General features: G+C 52.3%; 1 protein-coding gene across 13 annotated transcripts in view; it reads right to left on the bottom strand.

The window, feature by feature from the left end:
• DLG3 (discs large MAGUK scaffold protein 3) overlaps window positions 1-14,848 on the bottom strand; it is a 185,115-nt gene that overhangs the window by 46,309 nt on the left and 123,958 nt on the right. For 8 of the 13 annotated variants that reach the window (XM_038415195.2, XM_038415196.2, XM_038415197.2 and 5 more), the window contains 2 exons: window positions 10,216-10,372; window positions 6,626-6,728 (listed from right to left, as the gene is read on the bottom strand). In XM_038415195.2, the coding sequence (XP_038271123.1) occupies window positions 6,626-6,728; window positions 10,216-10,372 (260 nt within the window). Of the gene's footprint in view, window positions 1-131; window positions 1,550-2,139; window positions 2,311-2,656; window positions 2,827-6,625; window positions 6,729-10,215; window positions 10,373-13,072; window positions 13,204-14,848 lie in introns of those variants that run through there. The other 5 variants (XM_043492955.1, XM_043492956.1, XM_038415203.2 and 2 more) reach the window with 5 other exon arrangements.

The raw sequence follows: 14,848 nt of genomic DNA, 5'->3' as shown, positions 1-14,848 counted from the left end.
ATCCTAGTCCCCCTGTGGCAGTAGCCTAGAGAGAAACAACCTAGCCCAGCCTGCTCAGGGCCAGCTTATTTCAGTGGGCTACAGCAACTACCAGGTTAGCACATTACTAAGTAGGGATCAGAGCCACATACTTAGCAGGATGCGCTCTTCTGCTTCTGTGCCCAGTCTCCTGGGCAGTCGGCAAGCTTCGCCTCTTCACAGGATCTCATGCGAGTCCACCGCTGGCTTCTCCTCAGCTTCACCATGGCACTAGATTTACTGTTCCCATCACAGAAACAAAACACCTGCACTCCTGCTCAGTCTCCCCCACAAACTCTGCTTCCAGTAGTCAGAGAAAGAGTCAACAGGATTGACTCCTAAGCAGCACACAGGTTCCAGATTTCACCAAGCAGTGCCAGCTGTGGCATCAGCAAGTACCTCTTCATTGCTGACACAGCCACTCCAGCACCTGCTTCAGACACAGGAATAGCCCCAATGCGCCCCAGAAATGGCAGCTCTGTGTACATCCAGGTGCCAGAAGAGCCCTCTAAGGAACTAAAATTCAATGTGTTTGTAAAGCCCATTACCTCCCCACCCTCTTTCAAAGCCATCTTGAGCATCACCAAGGGGCACCAGTAACAGCCTTCAGAGGTCAGAAGAGCTCATGTCACTTAACCATCCCCTCGCCCTGCACCCATCACCCCCACACCCAGGAGAAAGACATTAGGCTAAACCCCAAGAGCTCAGAAATTACACTATCGCAGGATACCAAAAGGTTTCTGCCAGGTCCCAAGACATGCCCAATAGAGAGTGGGATACAGTGCTCACTTCAGAACATGCTGAAATCTATCTGTACCTTGTCCACTTGTACCTTGTCCACTAGAATTTTACAGCAAGATACCTATCACAAGTTAGATGGCTTTTTTTTTTTTTTTTTTAAACAGAGAGATCACTTTTTTTTGGCGGTGAAGATATAGTGTAAACCAGAAGAGTTAAAGCCTAGTGCACCCCAGGCTACAATACAACCAGATAAAGCACCTTCAAATGTGTTAGGCTTGGTCTAAGCCAAAAACTTTTGCCAGTAATGTCACTTACTAGCATGATTTTTTAAGGACATTTCTGTAACTGCACAATCATTCCAGACACAGTTATACTAACAATATATGCTTCTTCTGGTATCTTATTTTGTTTAGGGAACCAGTAGAAGCTATAGTGGAAAAAGCACTCTTTTGCTAGTACAAACAGCATTTTATTAAGAACCTCTATGCTCTGACGATAGTTCATTTTTGTAGCAAATGCCAGACTTTAGGACTTGCCTACTCTTGAAAGTTCATTCAGATTAAGGTTGGGTGTGAGCTTAAAGTGCAACCGTGATTCCTGAATTCCAGAACAAGTGTCCACATATGGAGTTGAGTGTGAGTTATTCCAGTTTAATTTAATTCAGTGGATTAAACTAATCTATCAGACAATGGCAGAAAAAGATCCAATGATGGGAAGAAGAAGCTAAACAAAATCGGAACAGAAATAAAAATGTAAACTTTTAACACGGAAGAAAACTAACTATTTGATCAATTCACCCCGGGACGGGGTGTATTCTCCATCAGTAGAAGTTTTTCATCAAGCCTGGATGTCTCTCTAAAAGATACAAGCAACTCAGCCAGCAGCTGTGGGTTTGAGGCAGAAACCACTGGGAGAAACGCTGCGGCCTGTGTTACCCAGGAAATCAGCCTAGACAATCACCAGGGCCCTTAAAGCCGCCGGGCGGAAGGCTTGGGGGACAGGGCTGCTAGCGACTGTCCGGTAAGCGGCGACGAACTCCTGCCTACAGACCCAGCCCAACCGGCCAGACCCGCTGGGCCGGGGCGACAAAGGGCCCGGGCCGTGGAGGAGAGGGCGGCTGCAGGTCACCAAGGTGGGCTCGGAGGTGCAGCCCCCTAGGAGGGGCGGAGCCCCCCGGGGACAAGGGAGGATGAGCGCGGGGCGGGGCGGGGCGGGGCGGGGCCAGGCCGACCCCCCGGGGTGAAGGGACCTGGGAGGGGCCGAAGGGAGGGGGGCTGAGCGGGTGCGGGGCCCAGGGACGGGAAGACGAAGGGGGAGGGGAGAGCCCCGCGGGGGGCCCGGGCCCAGGCCGGGGGAGGGGGGGGCCCGGCCCCAGCTCACCTAGCAGACCGGATCGCAGGCGGCCCCGCGCCCCATAACAGCCCGCGCCGGACCGGACCGGACCGGACCAGCCCGGCTCCCGACTCCCGGCTCCCGGCTCCGGACACAAAGCCGCACGGGCGGGGGGAGGGGGAGGCGGCGGCGGCGGCGGCGGCTCCGCCCCCGCCCAGCCTCGCTCCAATCCGCATTCGGGCCCCACCTCCTCCCCAAGCCCCGCCCCCGCGCGCTCGGCCTATCACCGACCGGGCCTTTCCGTGCGGCGCCCCGCCCCGGTCGCGGGGAGCGCGAGGCGTCTTGCCGGCCTGGTCGCTCCCCTCCCCCCGTCCGGCGGCGGTTGCCGAGGCGGCCCGCGCGTGCCCGCCCCGCCTCCCCGCAGGAGCTCGGGCCGGGGGGGGGGCCGGGGCCCGCGGCCCGCGCTCGGCCCCGCCCGGCTCCTGAGGGGACGCGCCCGCGGGCTGCCCAGCGAGAGGGGCGCTGCGACGGCCCGGCTCGCACCCTGGCCCGCCCGCGGGGTTACCGGCGCGGCGCAAGGCTGGCTGCGGACCGCTCCGCTCCGCCCCGCCCGCAGGCGGAAAGCCGCGTTCACACGCCGACCGGCACCGGAAGAGCGAAGTCGGTGCAAGAGGCGAAGCTCTGCCGGCGGCCCCGCGTGTGTCCATCCGCCGGCCTGCTGCCCCAGGGCCTCCGTTCCCCGGGAGCGCAGAGCGGGGGCTGGCCCTGCCTGGCGGCGGTCCAGGAGGGCGGGAGCCGAGTGACTCGGGCTTCGCCTCGGGCAGGCAGAGACTCCCCCTCCGGGCGGGGATGGAAGCGGGGTCGCCCGCCAGGAGCGCCCAGTAACGCGGCAGGCTGAAGCAGCCGGACAGTCTGGTTCCAGCACGATGGGGACTTTCTGCTGAGTACAGCCACAGGCCGGGCCCTTCCCGCAAGATGCACCATTTCCTTTTAAGGAGCTGCAGCCAAACTGGGCCAAAGTCATCCTGAGGGTAATGCAGCTTCAGCACAGTTACACGAAGGCTGAACTACTCAGCGCTCTGGTGTTGCGGACTGGGGACCAGAGCCATTGTGGGAATAAAACTACAAAGCCAAAGTGAGCAGCCTTGCCCGTGGAGCTGCGCAGATGACCAGCCTGCAGGGAGATGATGAGCAACCCCCCTGTGAGCAGGTACAGTTAGTGAAAGTCACTTCTGGTGTTGGTTTAATACAGCGTTGTCTAGTGACTTGGAGCAAAACTCGGTTATTAAATGAGAAATGACACAGGAGGGTCGGTTTTGTGTAGAACCTTCCCCTCCACCCTGAAGAGGCTGCTGCCCCTGGAAGAAGAATCTACAGCTGGGAATGAGACGAGCAAAGCTTTAGCTAGACAGTGTGGACATTGCTGCTTGGCCTACAGCTTGCCTCTCAAGCCTAAGCAGTTGGATGCGCTCGGGAGGCCAAACTGCAATGTCCACACTATTCTTAGGACACTAGCTAGCTTCAGCCCCAATATCCTGAGTCTGTCTATCCAGGCTGGGTGCCTTGCTCCCAGCTGCATCGTAGACGTACTCAGAATGGCCTGCTGGGACTCTAGGATTTTAGATTGGCTGTAAATGAGAAGGATTCAGAATTTCTGCTCTGGCTCCAATTTCAGCCCATGGCCCCTTGCTTCACCTGGCAGGAGCTGCTCCAATAGATTTTCTGAACACATGAAGTCCTGCTAATTTGCAGGGATCCTGGATTACCCGGGGCAGGATGAGGGCTCCCAGCTGTAGCAAGTTATTAAACACCAGTATTTCAGGCCAGTGAGCCATGCTGACCTGGAGAGAAGAAGACACTGCCAAGGGCTAATCTACTTGCTCTATTAAACACCTGAATCTTACTCAAAGACACCTGACTACTTCCCCAGGACTCCACTGTGTCAGATATAACAAGGGATGGTAAAACAGTTGAGTCTTTCCCACATTCTTATCCCTTGCCGGGGGCTCTGGGTCTGAGTGTGGGTGTCATTGAGGAAGGGGATTTTTTTTTTATTTAGCTTGTCAGTAAAGTATTTCCAGATGCAGTTTATATGAAAGATGTTTTCCAAAATAAAGTTTTGTTTTATATTGTATAAATCTGGCACCCTGAGCAGCAGCCCCCCAGCTAATCCAATCCTGGGTGTTCCTTTATGCAACTCTGCAGATGCACCTTACTCCTGGCCTCCAGCACTCCCTGCTACTCCAATCCTGGGAACCTCCTCCCCACAACTCTGGTGAAGCATCCCAGTCCCCTGAATTGTGGGGCTTTTAGCCAGCTCTGCCCATGTGCCTTGGGTCTGACCTACAGCCCCCCGGCTAATCTAGTCTCACCACAACTCAGTTTTGACCTATGACCCCAATTCCCATTTGCCCCTGACATTTCTGGAAATGTATGTGCCGCCTTCTTGAACAATAGCTAAACATTAGTAGTTGTCCTCTTTGCACCTCCTCACCTGTTCTTAAATTTCAGAACAAGGGATGATGCAAAACATACGAAGCGGAGCACAGAGCTCTGGATTAGGATGGACAACCCATTCCGCTCCCTCCTGTACCAACAATAAGCAGAACTCCACTAAGGGCTTGGGGAAAGATAGTTTTTCCCAAGTTTTTTTTTATGCCATCTCTAAATACACAGACTCTTTGTCCCACACACAGAAGGCTGCAGATCCCTGGATATGGACATGGGGACTGATGCACAGCAAGAGCACAGCCCCTTGTGGGCATGTCAGACCTGGGGTATTAGTCTTTTTCCCTGAAGGCTGGTAGTATTAATGACCCTGGCTGTCTGGCCTGGGATGATTTGGAATTCAGACTATTCAGATCTCTGCAGTGTTTGCCCCTTCACCAGTAGGAGGCATGTGCACATACCAGCAGCTGAGAACAGATGCGCCTCTGCTCTTTTCCAAATGAGGAAACAACACTAGATCTGTCCCCACCTTTGTGAGGCAGGTGGGTGTGCAAATGTGAGCAGGATCGTTTTCAGCAGGATACCTCTTGAGAACAAGAATCTCTCTTTTCTCTAATGGCAGTAAACTGTAACAGGTCCCCGTTCAGTGGAGACGAGAGCTCCCAGAAAGTCTCTGTCTAGTAACAGGAATAAGAGTCAAGATGGCTGACTTACCAAGCATAAAAATATAGCCTCAATCTTCTCTATAACGTCAAGCACCAGACCCACATTTTTTACCACCCAACTGAGCCAGTCTGCTGCTGCGGTCTCCTTCCCCACCCTTCTGGGATGTCCTGCAAGGTGAGGCTTAAGTCCACATGCCAACAGCTTCCTGTTGCGGGAGGCGAGAGCCTGTCCCTAGCAGCTTGTGGGGGTGAAATGTGATGAGGCCTGACTGTCCATTTAGATCAGCACCAGTTTTTGGGATACTGACCCTGTGGGAGCCTACAGTGCACTCAGGGCTGCCCTCACTGCTGCAACATTTATTTGAGAAGGGGACCAGACACCTTAGATGTTGCCCTCTTACCCAAGGGTTCCCCCTTTGGCTGGTCACCAACATTGGTCTGGCTGGTCACTGATGGAACTTGGAAGTTCCCTGCATACTGTAGTCAGTCTGTGAACCTGCTAGCAAGCTTAAGCTGAGGGAATCAGGAACGATACATGAGGTGAGTGTTCTTGTCTGGCTTGGGACTGCTGACATGTCATTGTCCTTTCAGGATACCTTAAGTGACAACTTGGAGTGGATGGCACACCAAGAGGGGCAGGGATGGCAGGTGCAGGAATGGGTGGTGTGCCAAAGGGGGCAGGGGTGAGGGACATGCCAACAGGTGAGGGGGTGGCGGGCATGCCAAGAGGGGGGCAGGAGTGGGGAGTGCCCCGAGAGAGGTGGGAGCGCCGATGGGGGCAGGAGCAATAAAAGCACCACTCTCGTCCACCGGGGTGGATACTCTCCAGTTGCACTTGGGATGGAGACTCGTTCTCCACCTCTGACTAGAGATGATAGGGGACTGCAAACCCAAAGGACCGTGTGACCTCAGCTGAACCATAGCATCAGCCAGATGTGATGGCAAGAAAACCAGCATGTCAGGGACACAGCCTGTCCTAGTCTCTATGCATAGTCTAGGCCTGACCTCTAGAACATGGAGAAACAAACTTCACAGACTACTTTAGAGCCAGGAATGTCTGCAGAAGTCACCACTAGGCGTAGATGCCAGTACTTCCAATTCCATATATGGACAAAAAAGGAGGGGCTGCTAGAATGTCAATGCAAGGAGGAACATATGCTTCCTGCTAGAGGTGGGCCAATGACACAACACTGAGCAGCATCCATCGAGTGGGGAGCAATTTCAGCTGAAGAGCCTTTAGACTTAGCACTCCAGCCCCATGTCTAATAGCCAGGGTGACATATCCACAGTGAAAAGCCAAAGACTAAGGATCACCTTGGAGCTGGGGCCCTTGATTTGATTGGCTGGGGCTAGTGTATAAGGGAGGGGGGCCCCGCAGCCGGGCCTTACAGTGGGTGTCAGCACTCTTGGCAATTTCCTACCTTCAGGTCTGTACTGAGCGATGATGGTCACCGTCTGCCCTGCCCGTTTCAGAGCTGCTGCTGCCTGCTCGTGAGTTGCATTCCGGAGATTTACACCATTTACCTGACCAAACACAAATGGACAAATGAGGGAATCCGATTAGTTATTGATAGGGCAGCTTAGAGCCACCATGCCTTGAACTGCCCTCAGCTCACCAGCTGAGACCCCCTTCTCAAGTCTGCTTTATACACTCTGCTCCGAAGCCCCTTTCCAAAAATAATCCCCTTATCTAACGTCCCCTAAGATGCTAAGCTCTGCAACGCTACTAGAAACCCCCCATTTATATCTTGACCCCAGGCTTTAGTCCTAGCCGGTGATACACCTGCACAGCTCGCTCTCTCTCTTGTTGCAAGTTGCAGTTTGGCTACCACAAGTAGATTGCTGGTTGAGAATAGTGCAGAGAGAAGATGGCTTCACTCACCCCCTATACAGCCAGGGGAAGGTACTGTATCCACACACAGCTACCCTGAGCACACAGTGCTACTGCCCCTGTTTGCACCTTAGGACTCCTCACTCTTTGAGGCAGGGAGTCTTCCTGCGAATGCACCCATTTTCCCCTGGACTGCCTGCTGGTGAACTGAAGGAAGCCTGTGAGGGAGCTGACAGCTCTGATGGTAAAGGTGACAGTTGTCAGGTTGACATTCCTCTGTCTGTGCCACCGAGGTGTTCTGGACTGATTGAACCTGCAGCAATTGAAACTCAGTTGGTGGTCACCTCTACAAAATCTGGGTTAACTTGCAGTCACTGCTACACGCCTAGCAACGGACTGAAATATTTGTGTGTGTGGATTCAAAATGCATTTCAGTCGTCTGAGGGGGAAGGACAATTTCTCCCATGCAGGTCAGGCCAATATCTACAACCTAACAGTAACGAATTCACATGCATTAGAGAGAAAGGGGGTTTCCCATCACTAAGGCCTTACCTACAGGGAAAAGATTTACTTGTTACACTGATCTAGTTATACAATCCCCCTGTATGGGCACTTACTCCAATATAAGGGCTTGTCTACACTGGCACTTCACAGCACTGCAACTTTCTCGCTCAGGGGTGTGAACTCAGCCCCACCGAGTGCTGCAAGTTTCAGTGCTGTAAAGTGCCAGTGTAGAGAGTGCACCAGCGCTGGGAGCTACACCCCTCATGGAGATGTTTTTTTTTAGAGCTCTCCCAGCACTGCGACCACACAAGCCACATTAAAGTGCTGCCGCCAGTGAATACATGCCCTAAGAGTGGCTTTCTTAAAACCCTTCCCAAGCATCATAAGCTACATGTAAAAAGTTACTCTTATAACTGAATAATACGTCCAAATGGGGAGGGTGGGGTATACCAGTTTAACTAGACCAGTTTGAATTCACACCTTAGCTCATACCGAAACACTGTCCTGTGTAGAGAAGGATTAGTACTCCAAACTACAGGCTGAGTAAGAGCAACAGCCGACAGAAACAATACACACCGATTTCAGCAGCCAAACAGGAAACCATTACAAATAACACACACACTCTGATCCCTCTCCAAAAAGGCTCTAGATACGAACACAGTCTCTCAGATCAAACTGGAGCAGGGGTGGCCAACTGGAGCCTGAGAAGGATCCAGAATTTACCAATGTTCATTGCCAGAGAGCCACAGTAATATGTCAGCAGCCCCACATCAGCTCCCTGCCCACCGGGGGGCGGAAGGGGGTGGAGTTGGGGCAGGGCCTGTGGCAGAGCCAGGGGTTGAGCAGTGAGCACCCCCCAGGCACATTGGAAAGTTGGTGCCTGTAGCTCCAGCCCCGGAGTCGGTGCCTAGACAAGGAGCCGCATGTGGCTCCGGAGCCACAGATTGGCCACCCCTGATCTAGAGTCCTTCACCCAGATGATTGAGAGCCCCTGCCCTACCCCATGCGCTGTCCAAGAGAAGATACTAGGGCATTCCTCCCCAGACAGTGCCCTCCCAACTGCTTGCTCGGGGCCAAATGCTCAGCTGCATCTGGGGATCTTTTCAGCTCAAAGTCCAGCTCCCAACTGAACCCTTATCAGATACCCCACTAGAGTAAATGCCTCGGAATCTGGGATGCCTGGGTTCCAGGTGACTAATGTCTTCCCTAGCAATACAGATCTCCAGCAGCCCTAGAGAACTCCTTAGAGCTAGGGATAGCGGAGGCAAGGGCTGTGCAAGCTTCCCTACTCACTGGTCTGCCAAGGCACCTCCGGCTAGTCCCATCCTGGACTTCTAGCCACGCCTTCGCAGTCCCAACTGCGATTTCAGCCCACGCCAGTTACGCCAAGTACCGTTGTTTTATGATGTGAACCAAGGCATCTTGGAGATTTCATTCAAAACTCCCTTGAGACCCTCTCTGTTTTTGAACCGAGGTCTCTAGAAGCGTAGACATGGTACCATGGGCTAGCTGAGTACGTACTTAGGTCCCCAGGGGGCTCGGATTCCAGCTGCTGGCCCATGTCACCACACCCGCACTACTCTTGTTGCCTGCACTAGTTAGCTGGAAGCGAGCATGGGTATGCCTCCCTGCTCTACAATCACACCTTCGCTTGTTGTGGAGACACACCCGGAGAGAATCATTCCCCTCCTAAGCATTGTGGCAATCTGCGTTTCTGCCCCAGGGCTCAGCTGCAATTCCTAGCTTCTGCTTCTCCCTCCCTGGGCTGGCAAAAGCTTGGACAGTGGTGCTAGGAACAACAGGGTCAGGCTGAGGATGGGGAATTTGAACCTTGCTCTACAGCGGTCACTGCTGCTCAGTGTTGGGAGTCACATCTGTGGGTCAGTCCCTGTGAGGTAAGGGCATAAATTGGTGGAAATCTTCAAAACCCCAGGGAAAGGAGGGAAAGTCTTCCCCCCCCAGATCTGCTTTGGCCTCATCTGCATGGAGTCAATACACTCATCCCAGTGGCAGGGGCCAAACAGAGAGATGGAATGGACCCTGCCAGGCCAAGCTCAGAACCCCGCTAATGAATCTCTCTGGTGTGTGGCTGAAAGGATGGTTTCTAGGCAGCATCCACATACACAGCTATCCTGAGCACACAGTGCTACTGCCCCCGTCTGCACCTTGGGACTCCTCAATCTTTGAGGGAGGGAATCTGGGTTTTGTTGGCCAAACTGCTCAGTTTTCATACTGCAAAGCTCCTCGTGCACACTCATAGCTGAGGAACGAAAACACACGTGGAAGTGACCCTGCTGTGTCTGTGACTGGGAACTCCAGCAGGACTGCGTACATTGCTGTCCTGACTCAGCCGCTGGGGCTCTAATCACGGGGCCTGGTATCTAGGCCTCGCTCTCCTAGCTTTGCCTGGGCAGCCTCATTTTGCTGTGAAAAGAGTCTGATGCATTTGTGTTTGCACTGCTGAGAATGATAACTAGGGATGCAAAACACAAGGAGATCAAATGAACTGCTAGAGGCCAGGGGACAGGCGCTCTGTAAATGGCCGAGGTAGGGGAGACAGGCAGATTGAAGAGGCAGACTGCTAGACATCATGCAGCTATAACAGCGAGAGCAGCTCCTTGCACGCGAGCCCTGCAGCTGATCAAGGCCTCTCTCGACAGCAGTGACAGGACTCACTGATAAGATGCGGTCTCCTCTCCGCAGCTCCCCACTGAGGTCGGCGGGGCCGCCAGCCAAGATGAAGGAGACGAAGATCCCCTCTCCATCCTCTCCCCCGACGATGTTGAAGCCCAGTCCAGTGGAGCCTTTGTGCAGGATGATTTTCCGGGGCTCTCTATGTGAACAGACAGACATCAGACATTTAGAGAAAGGAGGGCATAACTGCCAACAAAGTCAACTGCAGTGCCCTGGGATCTGGTGCTTCCAGCTGTGCAGAAAGCAGGAAAGCCACCGAGCACAGCAAGGCGAGAGCTTCCTGACGCACCTGGAATCCGGCAGGGGTGAAGTCTCCCCTGCACCCAAGCTCAGCCTCTTGCGACTCATCAGTCAGAAATGAGGAGGCTGGCAAATCACAGAGCAGGTGCTGGGAGTTGCACCATCCAACAGGCTGGAGCCTAGGGCTCCCGTCAGTCACAGGATCTGGGCCAAGGGCTGGAGGCGTTTGGAGCTTAGCAGCCGGCTGAACATGGCTCTGTACACAGAGGAAAGGAGCTTGGGAAGGGAAGGACTGACTCTGGGGGACTACAGTAGGGCTCCAGGAAAGCTGCAGCCTGGGCAACATGCCACCAGGCCAAAGCTTCCAGGCAGTGAGCTGGGAGGCAGTTTTATGCCAGCCAGACTTTCACCCTGAGAATAACCAAAGAGCACTGACTGGCAAAACCCACTCTGTCAACGGAATGGATTTTACAAAATCATTTGACAGCCTCCATCGCAATTCACTCTGGAATATCTTGAAGTGCTATTGAATACTAACACAAATAATTAACAGGTTTCAGAGGGGTAGCTGTGTTAGTCTGTATCAGTAAAAACAATGAGGAGTCCTTGTGGCACCTTGGAGACTAAGAAATTTATTTGGGCATAAGCTTTCGTGGGCTAAAACCCACTTCATCGGATGAAGTGGGTTATAGCCTACAAAAGCTTATGCCCAAATAAATTTGTTAGTCTCTAAGGTGCCACAAATAATTAACTTTACCAAGGCTTTATATCAAGGTGCAGGTCGCCCAGGTGAAATAAATGCAGATGTGAGTGAATGGTTTAAACACAGACACTGGTGTCAAGCATGGATGTGTTCTGTCATCTCTCCTGTTTGGCTTTGCCATTGATTTCCTTATGGACAAATCCAACACAGGTAATGCATGGTTCAGCAACAGGACACTAGAAGATCTAGATTTTGTTGATGACACAACATTCTAATATTCTAAGTGATAGTTCAACTAACATGTAAGCAAAGACTGAAAGACTGTCCAGCATCACAAAACAGGTGGGATTAATAGTTAATTATGAAAAAACAAATTGAACAAGAACCCCAGCAATTACCAACTCAAGCATTTCTTTGGAAGGCAAAGGAAGAAAGAAGTGAGTCAATTCACGTACCTTGACATTAACATGCAAGCTAATGGGAATGTCCAGAAAGCAATAATGTCACAAATTGGCAAGGCAGCAGCTGCATTTACCACAAGGTTCTCAAACTCTTTTTGCTGGGACCCCCTTTGAAAACATTTTAGGCTCTGACAACCACCTCCCTCCATACCATGCCACCATTACTTCTTTGTTGCTGCTGGCAACAGCGCTGTCTTCAGAGCTGGTCGCCCGGTCAATAGCTGCCACTCTCCAGCTGCCCAGCTCTGAAGGCAGCACAGAAGTAAGGGTGGCAATACTGTGATCCCCCTACAAAAGGCTTGTGACCCCCTTTTGGGTCGAGACTCCAGTTGGAGAAATGCTGATTTACTAGCTTAAACAAGATTTGGTCATTGAAAATCTAATTTATAGACCAAACTACAAATCTTGAACCCAAATGTTATTTCTGTCATAACATATGGATGTGAAAGCTGGAAATCCACCAAAGGTACAGGGAGACAGACATTTAAGTGCCTTAAAAGCAAATGGCTGAGGAAAATATTAAGCATTAAGTGGAACAAATGTATACCAAAATGCTGAGATTCGTCAGAGAGTTTAACAACACTTTATCTCTAAAGTTACCCAGGAAGATGATGGAAATACCCAGGACATGTATTAATAATGAAGCCAGAGCGTCTGCTGTGGAGGAACATGTTAAAATGGCAGCAATCCAGGGGAAGGGATGTGGGTCACTTACTTATCCTAGTAAGTGTCCAATAGAGAACAACCCTGCCCTGGCCCCTAAGAGATGGACTGGATGGGAACTCTGGACCTGACTTCATAGGCTGCCCTGAAAGCTGCCATCTCTGTGGCTCATGGGCACCAGCCCTTAAACCACTGTGGCATTTCTGCAGAGACAGGATGCTGCAGGGAAGGGGGCCAGGCTGGCTCCCATGAGCTCTCAGCTGGCCTTGTTCTCTGTGACCCTAGGAACTCTCAGACAGCAGGGAGAGCAGTTTGTCTGGCTGTGACACTTAAACCACTGTGTCCAACCTGGAGTGTTCAGTCTTCTGCTTACAGAATCTGGAGTCTGTAAGTCCCAGTGCCCTGCAGTCTTGCTGACAGACAGACCCCCCCGCTCCACTGCAGGGAGGGGTTGTTTGAAGGCTCATGTTCCCCCAATACCAACCCCTAATTCCAGTTCTGTGTCTGTGTTACATCCAGCTGATGTTAATACACACTCCTGTCTGCCTTCCAGTACAAGCATTGTTAACTCCTAGGTTATACCAAGGCTTGGCACAAGCAGAAATGCCAGGCATTGAACAGCTAAGACTTTTCAGTCTGTTCCTGTATCACCCCAGCCAAGCACTGCACCCCATGCCCAGAAACCTCTCCCAGATGCTCCTTGCTGCCTGGACAATGGTCCCACTCCCTTTCCCTACATCAGCTCAGACTAAGTGGTATTACAGAACAGTACCTTTGGTCCCATTTCTTCCTATGGCCTGGCTGCTGCCGGGAGGGAGAGAGAGATGGGGGTCCCCCATAGGACATGGATGATGAGATGTTAACAGTGAACATTGCTGTGCTGCGCGCTCTGCCTGCCGTTTCCCTGCCTGGTTCTTGCTCCCCAACTGGGATGCATGCGAGGAACAGGAATGTTCTGAATGCTCTCAGCTGTCAACCCCTGCTCTGTTTATCTCTGCCTTCTCTCTCTTGGGGCTGCTGCAGGACACGTGTCTTCTTCACCCGCACTCAGCTATTGAAAGGACACAGACTTCAGCACTTAACTCATTCTTGCCCTCACAGGCAAAGCCAGTATCATCCAAGCCAAGGTGCAGAACAAAGGATAAGCTGGCAACCTTACTTTGTATACTTGGAATATTCTCCAATAACAGATCCTGGCTCGTGTTAACCTCTCCCACCAACACTGACACTAGGCCCCTCAGTAGCACCTTCCCCTAGAGTACAGAAGTGCAATGGCATCAAAATGCTAATCAAACTCCATAGTGTTTCCTGGGTGTGATTCTTCAAAAATGCAGACGCAGTTGGGGCCAAATCAGCATGCAGTAACAGAGTGCAAGGAGGCAGATACACTGCTCACCAATACAGGCAAAAACACCTGATTCATGTCAACCATCTGCTGTACTAACAGCCTCTGATTGTTCACCTAGAGCACTGCTCACACAGTCAGCTGACGGGGCACTCCGATACTGACGGGAGGACTGGCTGCTGCCCATCCAGGCAGATTAGGAGAACAGACAACACAATTCTATCTGCTGCCCTACCACATAGCTCAAGAGGCTCAGTGCGCAGGGAGCCCTCACACCCCATCATCAATACAATAACCCTGCATTAGAAGAAACCATCAGATTAAAGTGATTGTATTCAGACCCTACCACTCTCTGAACATCTGACAAAAGGGAACATTACCCTCATGTGGTTCTGCAGAAGAGCAGTGAACAGGGGAGAGCCCTTTACACAGCCATGGCCTCTTTTGCATGGAGTGACTCACCCACATGGGGCTGGAATGAGACAGCACCAAAACCATGGCCCCTTTTATTCAAATCAGGATTGGCCCCAAATGTTGGGGTGGGGGGTGGATGGCGACCGGTACCCTGCCTTGTGCTAGCCCTGCATGGCTGGACTCGTGTCCTTTGTGTCCAGCATCGCTCTCTGGACTGTCTATATCAGGCTAGGACTCAAGGAAAGGAACCAGGTTTTAATTTGGTTTAGCACAGGTCCACCCAAAAAGGTTTCTAATGTGGTCTGGGCAGCCTGTGGTTAGCCACACCTCAGACTAGACAGGACTCAACTAGATGAGGCTAGCAGTGTTCTGACATGGTGTGACCCCATCCCCACTGACTGGCCAGATCAGGCCAGCACCTTTAACCCTGCTTTCCTAGCTGTGTTTGAACCACTCTGTGGATGCAGGTTTGGGTGCATTTCCTCTCAGTTGCTCCCTTTCCCTCTTGGCTTTGGAAGCCACATCTGAAGTGTCTGCCTGGAATAATGGATGGCAGCTGCCTAATGTAAACGCTTTGTCCCCGCAAAGGCACGGACGCAGAGTGATCTCAGCCAAGTCCTATGGAAACATCACATGGTTGGCAGCACGGGGGCCTGGAGGGGTTAGTTTGTAAATAGGCGAATGACTTGGCCAAGAGCTCCAGGAGCAGATCCCCACCCCAAAAGGGGACATCACTCACTCACAGCTGTGGTGCATGGTAAAGCAGGCTGCAGGTGGTGTGATCTCACT

This window comes from Dermochelys coriacea, chromosome 9 (assembly GCF_009764565.3).
Source record: "Dermochelys coriacea isolate rDerCor1 chromosome 9, rDerCor1.pri.v4, whole genome shotgun sequence".
NCBI classification, from domain to species: Eukaryota; Metazoa; Chordata; order Testudines; family Dermochelyidae; genus Dermochelys; species Dermochelys coriacea.
The sequence above is the reverse complement of the archived record's forward strand: the minus strand, read 5'-3'. Positions and strand labels throughout refer to the sequence as shown.